This window comes from Pongo abelii, chromosome X (assembly GCF_028885655.2).
Source record: "Pongo abelii isolate AG06213 chromosome X, NHGRI_mPonAbe1-v2.0_pri, whole genome shotgun sequence".
Taxonomy (NCBI): Eukaryota; Metazoa; Chordata; class Mammalia; order Primates; family Hominidae; genus Pongo; species Pongo abelii.
In genome coordinates, this window is record NC_072008.2 from 140838395 (window position 1) to 140851746 (window position 13352).

At 39.2% G+C, this 13352-nt stretch overlaps 1 protein-coding gene across 13 annotated transcripts in view; it reads left to right on the forward strand.

The window, feature by feature from the left end:
* PABIR3 (PABIR family member 3) overlaps window positions 1-13352 on the forward strand; it is a 53611-nt gene that overhangs the window by 17499 nt on the left and 22760 nt on the right. For 11 of the 13 annotated variants that reach the window (XM_054545091.2, XM_024240731.3, XM_054545097.2 and 8 more), the window contains one exon: window positions 495-573. In XM_054545091.2, the coding sequence (XP_054401066.1) occupies window positions 495-573 (79 nt within the window). Of the gene's footprint in view, window positions 1-494; window positions 574-7049; window positions 9001-13352 lie in introns of those variants that run through there. The other 2 variants (XM_024240728.3, XM_054545100.2) reach the window with 2 other exon arrangements.

The following is a 13352-nucleotide window of genomic DNA, read 5'->3' on the forward strand; positions in this document are numbered from 1 at the left end:
CTTACCTTATATGGAGACTTGTTTAGGCCCAGCCAACCAAGGCTGTATGTGTGTGTGTGTTTTAATTTCTACCTTCGCACAGCTTGCCTTTACCCTTGCTGTTTAGGTATTTGAAATCTTCTTTAAAAGAATTTTGTGGCCGGGCATGGTGGATCACGCCTGTAATCCCAGCACTTTGGTGGGCTAAGGCGGGTGGATCACCTGAGGTCAGGAGTTCGAGACCAGCCTGGCCAACATGGTGAAACCTCGTCTCTACTAAAAATACAAAAATTAGCTGGGCATGGTGGTGCGTGCCTGTAATCCCAGCTACTAGAGGGGGCTGAGGTAGGAGGATTACTTGAACCTGGGAGGCAGAGGTTGCAGTGAGCTGAGATCATGCCACTGCACTCCAGCCTGGGCAACAGAACAGAGCGAGACTCTGTCTCAAAAAAAAAAAAAAAAAAAGAATTTTGTAATGGATTTTATATAACACATGTTTTCATTTTTCTTTTTAGTTTTAATTCACAGGTGTTGCAAGCTGACATGTTAAGAATTAGGACAAACAGAACAACGTTTAGGAATCAACGCTCTCTGGTAAGAAAATGCTTATAGTGGCCTCCCTGTCCAAGACTTGTGCTTACTGGTTTTAACCAATGGTCTTCAAACTTGAGCATTCACAGGGAGGGCTTATTAAAACACAGATGGCCAGCGGGAGTCTCACCCCCAGGGTTTCTGATTAAGTAGATGGGGATGGAGCATGAGAATTTGCATTTCTAACAAGTTCCTACTTTGAGAAACACTGCTCTAAACATTACTGAAGGAAAAATAAACACATTGACTACAGTTATGATTGCTGCAGCTGCAACAGAATTAATTTTTAAATCCCATATGGATTTAACATTGAGATTTTATGTATAAGCCCATCTGGTTTCCCATTTTTTTTTAAAGAAAATTCTAACTTTGAGAGGAAAATTTGTAGACTCTCCTAAAAGTAATTTTCAGGCTTTTAGACTTTTATCTCACATTTATCTTGAATTGTAAATAAGATTTGCTTTTCATGGTATTATCATGCAATCTCTAAATTATAACTCTTTTCTACTAATTATCCTGTAAACATAGGGAATATACTTGTAGATCAGTAAGCCAAGGTGAATACGTGATTCATTATATGATTTTTTTTATTGAGATGAAATTCACATAACGTTCAACTAACTGTTTTAAAGTATACAATTCAATGGCATTTAGTGCATTCAGAATGTTGTTCAACCAGTACCTCTCTCTAGTTTCTAAAGTGCATACATATCCTTGTCTTGTTCCTCATCATTGAATATGATTTTAGCTGTGAGTTTTTGGTAAATGTCCTTTATCATGTTAAGGAAATGTCCTTCTACTCCTACTTGCTGAGTATTTTTCTTTTTCTTTTCTTTTTTTTTTTTTTTTTTCTTTTTTTTGAGACAGAATCTCACTTTGTCCCCCAGGCTGGAGTGCAGTGACGTGATCTCGGTTCACTGCAACCTCCACCTCCTGGGTTCAAGCTATTCTTCTGCCTCAGCCTCCCAAGTAGCTGGGATTACAGGCACGCACCACCATGCCCAGCTAATTTTTTTGTATTTTTAGTAGAGACAGGATTTCACCATGTTGGCCAGGCTGGTCTCGAACTCTTGACCTCAAGTGACCTGCCCACCTCGGCATCCCAAAGTGCTGGGATTACAGGTGTGAGCCACCGAACCTGGCCTTGCTGAGTATTTTTATCATGAAAGTGTGTTGAATTGTTTCAAGTGCTTTTTCTGCATCTCTTGGGATGATCATGTGTTTCCCCACCTTGTTCGATTAATATGGTATATTACATTGATTTCCATGTTGAACTACCCTTGCATTCCTGGGATAAATCTTTTTGCATCTGTATTCATAAGAGATATTGACCTGTTGTTTTCTTGTGGTATCTTTTGCTAGCTTTGGTATCAGGGTAATGCTGGCGTCATAGAATGTATTGGGAGGTGCTCCTTTGTCTTCTACTTTTGTAAGAGCTTCAGTAGGATTTTATGTTGATTCTTGTTTTTTGTTTGTTTGTTTTTGTTTTTGTCTTTTTGAGATGGAGTTTTGCTTTTGTTGCCCAGGCTGGAGTGCAGTGGCATGATCTTGGCTAACTGCAATCTCTGCCTCCCGGGTTCAGGCGATTCTCCTGCCTCAGCCTCCTGAGTAGCTGGGATTACAGGCACCTGCCACCATGCCCAGCTAATTTTTTGTATTTTTAGTAGAGACGGGGTTTCATCATGTTGGCCAGGCTAGTCTCAAACTCCTGACCTCAGGTGATCCACCCGCCTTGGCCTCCCAGAGTGCAGGGATTACAGGTGTGAGCCACTGTGTGGCCTGGTGTTGATTCTTTAAATGTTTGGTAGAGTTCAGCATTGAAACTATCTGGTCCTGGACATTTCTTTGTTGGGAAGTTTTTGATTACAGACTCTATCTCTTGTTATATGTTTGTTGAGATTTTCTATTTCTTCTTGAATCAGTTTGGTAATTTATGTGTTATGTGTTATGTATTATAGATTTCTTTTATAATATGATTTTTAATGTGATAGAATCTATAGTATACATTTTAGTGAAATGTTATAGCTTGATACCAATTTAAAAATATTGCTCGTGGCCAGGCGTGGTGGCTTACACCTGTGATCCCAACACTTTGGGAGGCCAAGGCGGGAGGATCATCTGAGGTCAGGAGTTCGAGACCAGCCTGGCCAACATGGTGAAACCCCGTCTCTACCAAAAATACAAAATTAGTTTGATGTGGTGGTGCATGCCTGTAATCCCAGCTACTGGGGAGGCTGAGGCAGGAGAATCGCTTGAACCCGGGAGTTGGAGGTTGTGGTGAGCCAAGATCGCGCCACTGCACTCCAGCCTGGTGACAGAGTGAGACTTTCTCTCAAAACAAACAAACAAACAAAAAATATTGCTTGCTAATCTTAAAACTGGACATTATCTTCTTCATAGAATGATATTCAATATTGTTCCCACAAATGCATTAATTTTATAGTGGGAGAAATTATAACTGTTCATTAAATAAATATTTCTTCTTTCTACTCATTTACTCATTCATTCAACGATATTTGTTGAGCACCTGCTTGCCTCTCAAAGCCTTCCATACCTATCCAGTCTTCTACTCAGTGAAGCCAACATAGTGGTTTAGGACCCACTATGTATTAGGCCCTGATCTAGTTGCCAGGGTTGATCTAACCAAGTTCGGGGAGGAGATAACATCTTAGTTGAGATCTTACTGATGTGAGAGGGTTAGCTAGTTTGGGATATTGGTGGCAGGGGTAGACAATATTCCTGGTAGAAAACAGCATGCTTGAAGTCCTGGAAAAGGAAGTGTGGTGTATAGATAAAAGAGTGTATATAAAATTTGAAAGAAGTGCATTTTAGCTACAGTGAAAGTAAAGATACAGTGGTGAGAGATGTGGTTGAAGAAGTAGACTAGTGCAATATCTTGTAGGGCCTTCAAGTCATGTTAAGTATTTTGCACTTTATCCTAGGGTCAGTGAGAAGCCATGGAAGAGTTTTGAGCCAATGATTGACATGATCAGATTTGTTAAAAGATTGCCCTGGCTGCAGAGTGGAAAGTGGATTGGAAGAGGGCAAACGTATATGCAAGAAGATCAGATAGGCTACTGCAGTAACCCTGGCAAAGAGCTGATGGTAGCTTGGACTAGTGTGATGGTAGTGGAAATGGAGAAAAGTTCCAGATTCAGGAGAAATTTCAAAGATGGAATCAATGGACGGTGGGAAACAGTGGAGGCAAACCTGACTCCTAGGTCTCTAGCTTGGGCAGCTGATGGGATGATGGTGCCACAGAATAAGAAGGGACCATTGCAAGAAGAGTAGATTTACAAAGGAGGATGAGTTTAGCTTTGTACATGTTACATTTGAGGTTCTCTTGGACCTGTAAACTAGTGATGTTCGATGTACTAGTTTGAAGCTCAGGAGTGAGATCTGGACTAGAGATAACCATTTGGGAATCATTGGTAGATTGTTATTTAAAGCTGTGGGAATTAATGATATGACCTACAAAGACGGTATAGACAGAACAGAGAAGAAGTTGCAGGACAAAACTTTAAAAATCACCAACACTTAAAAATCAGTCAAAAGAAGAGTGATGGACTAAGTAGAGAGGCAGGAGGAGGCTTCAGAAGAGAGTAGTACCATGAAAAAACAAGGAAAAGTAGTAAGTCATATGCTGTCAAGCTGTCAAACAGACTGAAAAGTGTCCTTTAAATTACCAAAACAGATATTACTCATGAATTCTTATATTTGAAAGCACTTTCAGTAGAAGGAGGAGTGGGGTGAGATTAAGCCAGATTTGATTTTGAAGAATAACTGAGAGCCAAGGGCCTATAAATGGCACTGTACATCCAAGCTGTTATTTGCGGGGCAAATTCCTCTTCTGTAAAATGGGAATGTAAAAGTAACTGCTTTGTAGGTTTGTTGTGGATTACCTTGATCAGTATAAAGCACTCAGCACAGCACTGGCCCATACTAAATGCTCAATAAATATGTGGTTTGTTTTTATCAGTAATAGTACATATAATCAGCAACCAGTGTACCTGGCTTTTTAAAAATTATAATTTTAAAATCTTTTTTTCTAGTACCAAACACTTAAAGGTTTTTTTTTTTCTTTCTTTCTTTTTTTTTTTTTTTTTTTTTTTGAGACAGATCTCTTGCCCAGGCTGGAGTGCAGTGACGTGATCTCGGCTCATTGCAACCTCCGCCTCCCAGGTTCAAGCGATTCTTCTGCCTCAGCCTCCTGAGTAGCTAGGACTACAGGCATGCACCACCATGCCTGGCTAATGTTCGTATTTTTAGTAGAGATGGGGTTTTACCATATTGGCCAGGCTGGTCTCAAACTCCTGACCTCGTGATCCGCCTGCCTCGGCCTCCCAAAGTACTGGGATTACAGGCGTAAGCCACTGTACCCGGTGATTCTTGGCATTTTAAAAATGCATAACGTTCCTTAGGAATTCTAGGCTCTTAATTTGCATAATGTTCAGTTTAATATAATGTATATTTAAAATAAACCATCTTATATAACAGATTGTGTTTGGCAGAATTGAAGTCATTTTAACTTATTGGATGATGGGGATTTCAAGGCTTGTTGGTTTAGCTTGCTATAACAATACTATGCATATGCTTTTATTGTGTCTAAGTATCACTTCATTATTATTATAAGACATAAGTAAGTATATACTTACCTTTAGTATAGAACTGCTGAATTATCTAGGAGAATGACATGAATTAGAATGCTTTTGGCAAAAGCAGTAAAATCCAGTTAGAAGAGACTTAAACAGCCTGGGCGAGGTGGCTCATACCTGTAATCCCAGCACTTTGGGAGGCCAAGGTGGACGGATCACCTGAGGTCGGGAGTTCAAGACCAGCCTGGCCAACATGGTGAAACCATGTCTCTCCTAAAAATACAAAAATTAGCTGGGTATGGTGGCATGCGCCTGTAATCCCAGCTACTCAGGAGGCTGAGACAGGAAAATCACTTGAACCCGGGAAGTGGAGTTTGCAGTGAGCCGAGATCACACCACTGCACTCCAACCTGGGTGACAGAGTAAGACTCTGTCTCAAAAACAAAAACAAAAGCAAACAAACAAACAAAAAACAGAGAGACTTAAACAATAAGGAGCAATAAGGAGCATTATTATCTCAAATAGTAAGAAGCCCCAAGAAAAGGAAGTTCTAGGCCAGGTTAGTTCAGTGGGCCAATGACGTCATCAGAGACCCAGGTTCCTTCTATCTCTCTACCCTACCATCTTCAGCAGCCACAGTTAATTATGTAACTAGTAATTAGACCCAGGGTTCAAAATCAAGCTCTTATATATATTTATATAGGCAAGCTCTTATATATATTTACAGATGTCGAGAAGGATATCTATCAACCTATCTTTAGTAGATCTCTCTGGAGCATGACATTATCGGCAGAATTTTATTTTTACTTCATGCATTTCTATACTAGTTGGATGTTTTTCACAAAGCATGAGCAATACAGGTGTTTTCATTTCTAGTAGATATTATATTACAAAATAGAAATATTATTCTTGAAAAAATACAAATATTATTGAATGATATCATAAACTATAAGTTTAATGGTTATGTCCTATACTGGTCTATCCTTAAAATTGGTGCCACAGGCATCTAAAGTAGCCAAATTCATAGACACAGAAGGTAGAATGGTGGTTGCTAGGGGCTGGGAGGAGGAAGGAATGGGGAGTTGTTGTTTAAAGGATACAGTTTTGCAAGGGTACAATTCTAAAGGGTTTCAGTTTTGCACGATGAAAAGAGTTCTGGAGATTGGCTGCACAACAATGGGAATGTACTTAACACTGCTGAACTGTATACTTCAAAATGGTTAAGATGGTAAGTTTCATGTTAGTATATTTTACACAATTTTAAAAATTGGTGCTGCTTTTCGTGTATTTAAATATAGGTAAAACAGGCTGGGCGCAGTAGCTCACGCCTGTAATCCCAGCACTTTCAGAGGCCGAGGCGGGCGGATTACTTGAGTTCAGGAGTTTGAGACTAGCCTGGCCAACATAGTGAAACCCCGTCTCTACTAAAAATACGAAAAATTAGCCAGGTCTGGTGGCACGCGCCTGTAATCCCAGTTACTTGGGAGGCTGAGGCAGGAGAATCTCTTGAACCCGGGGGGTGAAGCTTGCAGTGAGCCGAGATCCCGCCACTGCACTCCAGCCTGGGCAACAGAGACAGAGACAGACTCCATATGAAAAAAATATATATACACATATATATATGTATATATATATATATTTTTATATTGTGTCTGTGTGTGTGTATATATATATATGGGTGTGTGTGTGTATACATACATATATAGGTAAAACAGTGTTTTAGAAACAAATCACTGTGACAGAGGGCATTGAGGAGCCATGGGTTTCATTCAACACAAAAATAAAGATGCATATTTTCCAAGCATTGTAAAAAAAAAAAAAAAAACTGTTCCCTCACAATTATTTTGTTTAATTAAGTGCAAATATTTTCTTCACTTCTCTCAGGAAATCACTTCACCCACTTCTGTTGAACAGAAGCCCAAAGACCTCTTCTGACCTTGAGACTATGCCTTCTCCCAAATCGCCCCTTTGCTTTATCTCCTAAGAACTCTGAAGTTGACATGCCTGTTCCTTTCTCTCCCACCAGGAATTCTGGCACTTCTGCTCAATCTGGGTGTCACTGCGTCACTTCTCCATCCCCACCCCCTCCTCTTCCAAAGGAAGCAGGGGAAATGTCTCATCTTCCTAAGAGAAAAGGTTGTGCTTTTCTTGAGCAATTCATCTGTTCTAATTTTAGGCCTACTGACATCTGTCTCATTAGGTTTTGCTTTTCATATTGGCAACCACAAACCCCAAATCTAGTGTATGGCCCACAAAGTTGCAAGCATGTAATACATTCCTGATCCTGCTTTATGCCCTGCGCATCTAGCCCATGTTCAGTTCATGTTAAGTAGCATTATAAACCATCTTAAATCATTTCTGAAACTAGGCAGAGACATTTATAAACATAGTGTACAACCCTTTGTTTCGGATTTTCTGAGCATTTTATCTCTAGTTACTATAGTAGGAAATGGCTTAAAAACAGCAAACCTAGGAAAATGAAAAATAATTTTTAAAAATGTTAATGTCTTTACAATATGAATTTTCTGTGATCTCTCTTAAATGAAACTGAGCTTGGTTTTTCCTCCTATCTTAATCCCCTCACTGGAGATAATTCTTAGGAATTAGCTTCTCCCAGCACCCTCCCTAACCTCCCGCTACTTCTACTTCCAGCCACCTTCACACCATGACATCATTCCTTGGTGCTGATACTCTTGGTTCCTTCCAAGGACTTTTCTTTCTTCCGGGAGTGTGAGAAAAAGGCACAGTGGGAAATTTGCACAAAAGATACCAGTGATGTTTATTACATCTCAGTAAACTCATTATTTCTATTTTAATACTTTGTTTCATGTGGAAAAATTATCTAAGGTAATTCCTTTGCAAACACCACTTGTAGTACTTAATTTGGGGAGAATTCTCTTCCAGAAGTCTTGTTTTCTGCAATTAACTTCTCACATTATTACTAAAAGAATCAGCCAATACAATATTTGATCTACATTTTGTCCAATTAAAAAATTCTTGTAGCTTATGTTTCTGTAGCTCAAGTTCAAATCCTACCTACCTCAGACATTTCACACTATCTCCCTGCTGGTGTCATCAATTTCAGTCCATCTTCTCATGATTTCCTGGATGAACTTTTTCAGTGGGAAATCCTAAGCCTTCACCTGAACCTAAACTGGTTCCTTCCCATCCCTTAGGTATAAATTAAAAATAATCTCTTCTAGGGAAGTCTTTCATCATTATTTTATGAAACAAATTTGCCATACCATGTTTTCCCACTTATAAGTGGGAGCTAAATGATAAGAACTTATGAACACAAGGAAACAACAGACACTGGGGTCTACTTGAGCGGGAAGGATGTGAGGAGGGAAGCAGAAAAGATAACTATTAGGTACTGGGCTTACTACCTGGGTGATGAAATAGTATGTACAACAGGCCAGGCGCGGTGGCTCACACCTGTAATCCCAGCACTTTGGGAGGCCAAGGTGGCCAGATCACCTGAGGTCAGGAGTTTGAGATCAGCCTGGTCAACATGGTGAAACCCCATCTCTACTAAAAATACAAAAAAATTAGCCGGGGATGATGGTACGTGCCTGTAGTGCCAACTACTCAGGAGGCTGAGACAGGAGAATTTCTTGAACCTGGGAGATGGAGGTTGTAGTGAGCCGAGATTGCACTACTGCACTCCAGCCTGGGTGACAAAGCAAGACTCCATCTCAAAAAAAAAAAAAAAAAAAGAAAATATGTATAACAAATCCTGGTGACACATGTTTACCTATGTAACAAACCTTCACATGTACCCCCAAACCTAAAATAAAAGTTAAATAAATAAAAAATTAAAAAATAGAAAGTAATTGTCTTATTTATGACATGTCATTATAATACAGCCAAAGTGTCATAATTTCTATAGAAAGTATATGTATACATTTAAGTTCAGATTATATATCTTTTTCATTAGATTATAAACTTTATAAACCATAGTGTTTCATGTTATATATTGTGAATTTTCTGGGCATTTGATTGATGAAGATGTGAACCTTAGTAGCATGAATTAAACGTATTAAAATTCTACCTCTTCAAAGTTGTGTGTGTTTGTGTATCTGTATATATATGTATATTTGTATACGTGTATTCTCTGTACATATATACATATATACATACACGTATACATATATATGCATATACACGCAAAATGTATACATGTACACATATATGTCCATGTGTATATGAGATTTTTTCAGGAAAACCTAAATTTTTCAGATTCTGTTCATGCCGCTGCACAACTTCTCAATTAGTGTTACTAAAGGGGAACACTGAGGAAGAATCTCCAAAACTGTATAAATCACAATGTTTTCTGCTTGCTTTGAAAGTTTGATTATTTTTATAGTATGCCTTAAGAATGGGCACGTAAATATTTTTAAATTAGCAATATTTGGGGTTCAAGGTAAAAAAGAAAAAAAAGTCACAATATCTAATGTTGAGAGGGTACGAGGAAATAGGTATTCTAATACACTACTGGGAAGTAAATTTGTATAAGTTTTCTGGAGGGCAGCTTGGTGATATGTATCAACAACCTTGCAACCCAGAAATTCCAGCTCTATGAATTGATCCTAAAGAATTAATTAAGGATGTGCACAAACATTAGCTTAAAAGATATTATTACAACATTATTTATAAGAGCTAGCAAAAAATATGGCAACAGCCTGAATGTCTAACAATAGGGAATAGGTCAATCGAAAGAGCCTTCATTACCTGTATTTGAATTCCAGTTCTAGCAATGACTGCATAACCCCTTGGACAAGTTGCTTAATCACTGTAGCCCTCAGTTTTTCTGAGGCAAAATGAAGGTGATAATAATGCCTACCTCATGGGGTTGCTATGAGAATTGAGTGAGATAAAACATGTGTGGCACATAATAAAAGTGCTGCTTATTATTATGGTACGTCCTTACAGTATAACATTCAGCACTTAAAATGGTGTTGCAGATGAATTTTAACATGGAAAGACTCAGAATGTATTAAATTATATATATTGAGTATATATGCTTTATAATGAGAAAAAATGTGAGCCAATTTCTGTTAAGAACAAAAAGATCAGGGCCAGGCCCGGTGGCTCATGCCTGTAATCCCAGCACTTTGGGAGGCCAAGGTGGGTGGATCACTTGAAGCCAAGAGTTCGAGACCAGCTTGGCCAACATGGAGAAACCCTGTCTCTACTAAAAATACAAAAGTTAGCTGTGCGTGGTGGCGCACGCCGGTAATCCCAGCTACTCGGGAGGCTGAGACAGGAGAATTGCTTTAACCCAGGAGGTGGAGGTTGCATTGAGCCAAAATTGGGCCACTGGCCACTGCACTTTAGCCTGGGTGACAGACTGAGATTTCTTCTCAAAAAAAAAAAAAAGAGAAAAAAAAGAAAAAAAACAAAAGATCAGGACAAACAGGCAGAGCATAGGGGAATTTTAGGGCAGTGAAACTATTCTGTACCATACTGTAATGATGGATGCATGTCATACAAAACCCTTAGCATGTCCAACACCAGGAGTGAACCTAAATGTAAACTATGAACTTTGGGTGGTAATGATGTGCCAATGTAGGTTCATTGGTTGTGAAAAATGCACCATTCTGGTGAGGGATGTTGATAGTGGGAGAGGCTGCACTTTTGTGAGGGCCAGGGGGTATGTGGGAACTCTTTATAATTTCTGTTCAATTTTGCTGTGAACCGAAGAGTGCTCTAAAAAATAAAATCTATTAAAAATAAATAAATGAAAGATCAAATAGGAAAAGACTGGAAACTGCTGGGTAACAGGGGACAGATAGCCTAGTTTTATAAATACTTAGCATATAATTCAAATTGTTTATGTATCATTAAATGATGTATTCTAGAGTGTTTGATGATCGTAGTAATAATGGTGGTAGTAGTAATAGTTACCATTTATTTAGCACTAACTCTGTGCCAGGTGTTGTGCTAAACACATTACATGCATTATCACCATTATCACATTTAATATAAATAGATGCTTAAAACAGCAACTCTAGCATGTTGTTCATAACACTATTGCCTATAGCAACAAATTATATATCCAATGTATCCCTTTAATATAGGTTTTATCCAGAAAAGATTTCTGACTTTTGTTAGAAGGGTCAGCTAGTAGCATTATTGATTTGAATTACAAATTTCCTTAAGATATCAACCCTGGAACATGATTAGTACAGGCCAGTCTGAGTTATGCACCAGTCAAGAGTCCACAACTGTCAGATTTTTTTTATTATTATTATTTTTTGAGTCAGTCTTGCTCTGTCATCCAGGCTGGAGTGCAGTGATGTGATCTTGGTTCACGGCAACCTCCGCCTCCCAGGTTCAAGTGATTCTCCTGTGGCAGCCTCCAGAGTAGCTGAGATTATAGGCACCTGCTACCACGCCCGGATCTTTTTTTTTTTTTTTTTTTTTGTCTTTAGTAGAGATGGGGTTTCACCATGTTGGCCAGGCTGGTCTTGAACTCCTGACCTCAAGTGATCTGCCTTCCTTGGCCTGCCAAAGTGCTAGGATTACAGGTGTGAGCCACTGCATCCAGCGTGACATGTTTATACCCATTCTCTGGATAGCAATAGAACCAGGCTCAGGGCTGATGATATGTATCTGAGTATGTCTATTCCAAAGTTAAATAGATGGTGCCATTAGGTGTAACCTGCTCTTCTCCTGTGTGTAACAGAGTAGATCATTTTCCCACAGTTCAAACTCTTTGAGCATGACATTTAAAGCTTTCTAGTATCTTCACGCTTTTGGCCTCAGAGTCCTTTCTCCCTCCACGAACTTGGCGTGCCACTCACACAGGGCCAGTATCCTGTCTTAAAACATGCCAAGCACTTTCACTTTTCTGTTGCTTATGCTGGCAAACTCCTTGTTCTGAAGGTCCAACTGAAATACCACCTTATGCCTTTCTTATTTGTCTTCCACCTCCCACCCCCTACACACACCCACTTCATCTTTGCTTCTTATTCCCACCCCACTTTGCTTTCATTTGACATGCACTTCCTTGTCTCTTATATAAAATCTGCTTCCAAGACTGGTTTCTTCAGTGGATTGTAAGGTCTCTGAGTAATAACTGAGGGTAATAACAACAGCTTATTAGCTGGCTTTTTTTTTTTAAAGAAAAAAATTCTCTCATTCCCCTCTGAGCAGAAAAATAGCTCATTAAACATAGCAAATATTCAAAACATAGTGAAATACTTAACAGCTAGCCATATTTTGACAATAGCGAATTATTGTGGTGAAGTAGTTGTTGCTAATTGTCAAATAAAATTTATATGTAGTAAATTTTCAGTTACCCACATACCAATTTTCTATTGTTATTTTTATAACCTTGGCTGTTTCTTCTACTTTCTAGCAAATGATTTGAAAAAAACAAACTGATTTTAATACTTTAAGCAACATATAATTAGTGAGGTAATATATTCCTTAAGCAGCAATATGATACATTTTAAAACTCAGCAAAAATTCAGACTATCTGCTTCATAGAAACATTTATTTATCCAACACATACTTTATTTATTTATTTATTTATTTATTTATTTATTTATTTGGAGATGGTGTCTTGCTCTGTTGCCCAGGCTGGAGTGCAGTGGCACGATCTCAGCTCACTGTAAGCTCTGCCTCCCAGGTTCAAGCGATTCTTCTGCCTCAGCCTCCTGAGTAGCTGGGGTTACAGGCACCTGCCACCATGCCTGGCTAATTTTTGTATTTTTAGGAGAGACAGGGTTTCACTATGTTGGCTAGGCTGGTCTCGAACTCCTGACCTCAAGTGATCCACCCACCTCCGCCTCCCCCTCCCGAAGTGCTAGGATTAGAGGCAGGAGCCACCACACCTGGCCCAACACATGCTTTTTGAACACTCATCTTCCCTCCACTCACTAACTCACTCCTCTTACTGCCTTTCATGGCCACACTCCATCTATTGGTTTCTACTGGGAACCTTAGCAACCTCTTTTTCAGCCTTCTGGTCATTTCTCCAATCTACTTCTTTCTCTTCACTCTCCCTTTTTCATTTAGACCCTCACCATCTGTGACCTGGCCTGTGACCCTGCGTCTAGTCCCTCTTCCATCCACCATCAATGTGTTCTGCATGATGTTGCTAGGGTTACCTTTTTAAAGCAGATATGATCTTGTTTAAACAACCTTTGAGGTTTAAGAACTCAGAGGAATCTGTGCTCT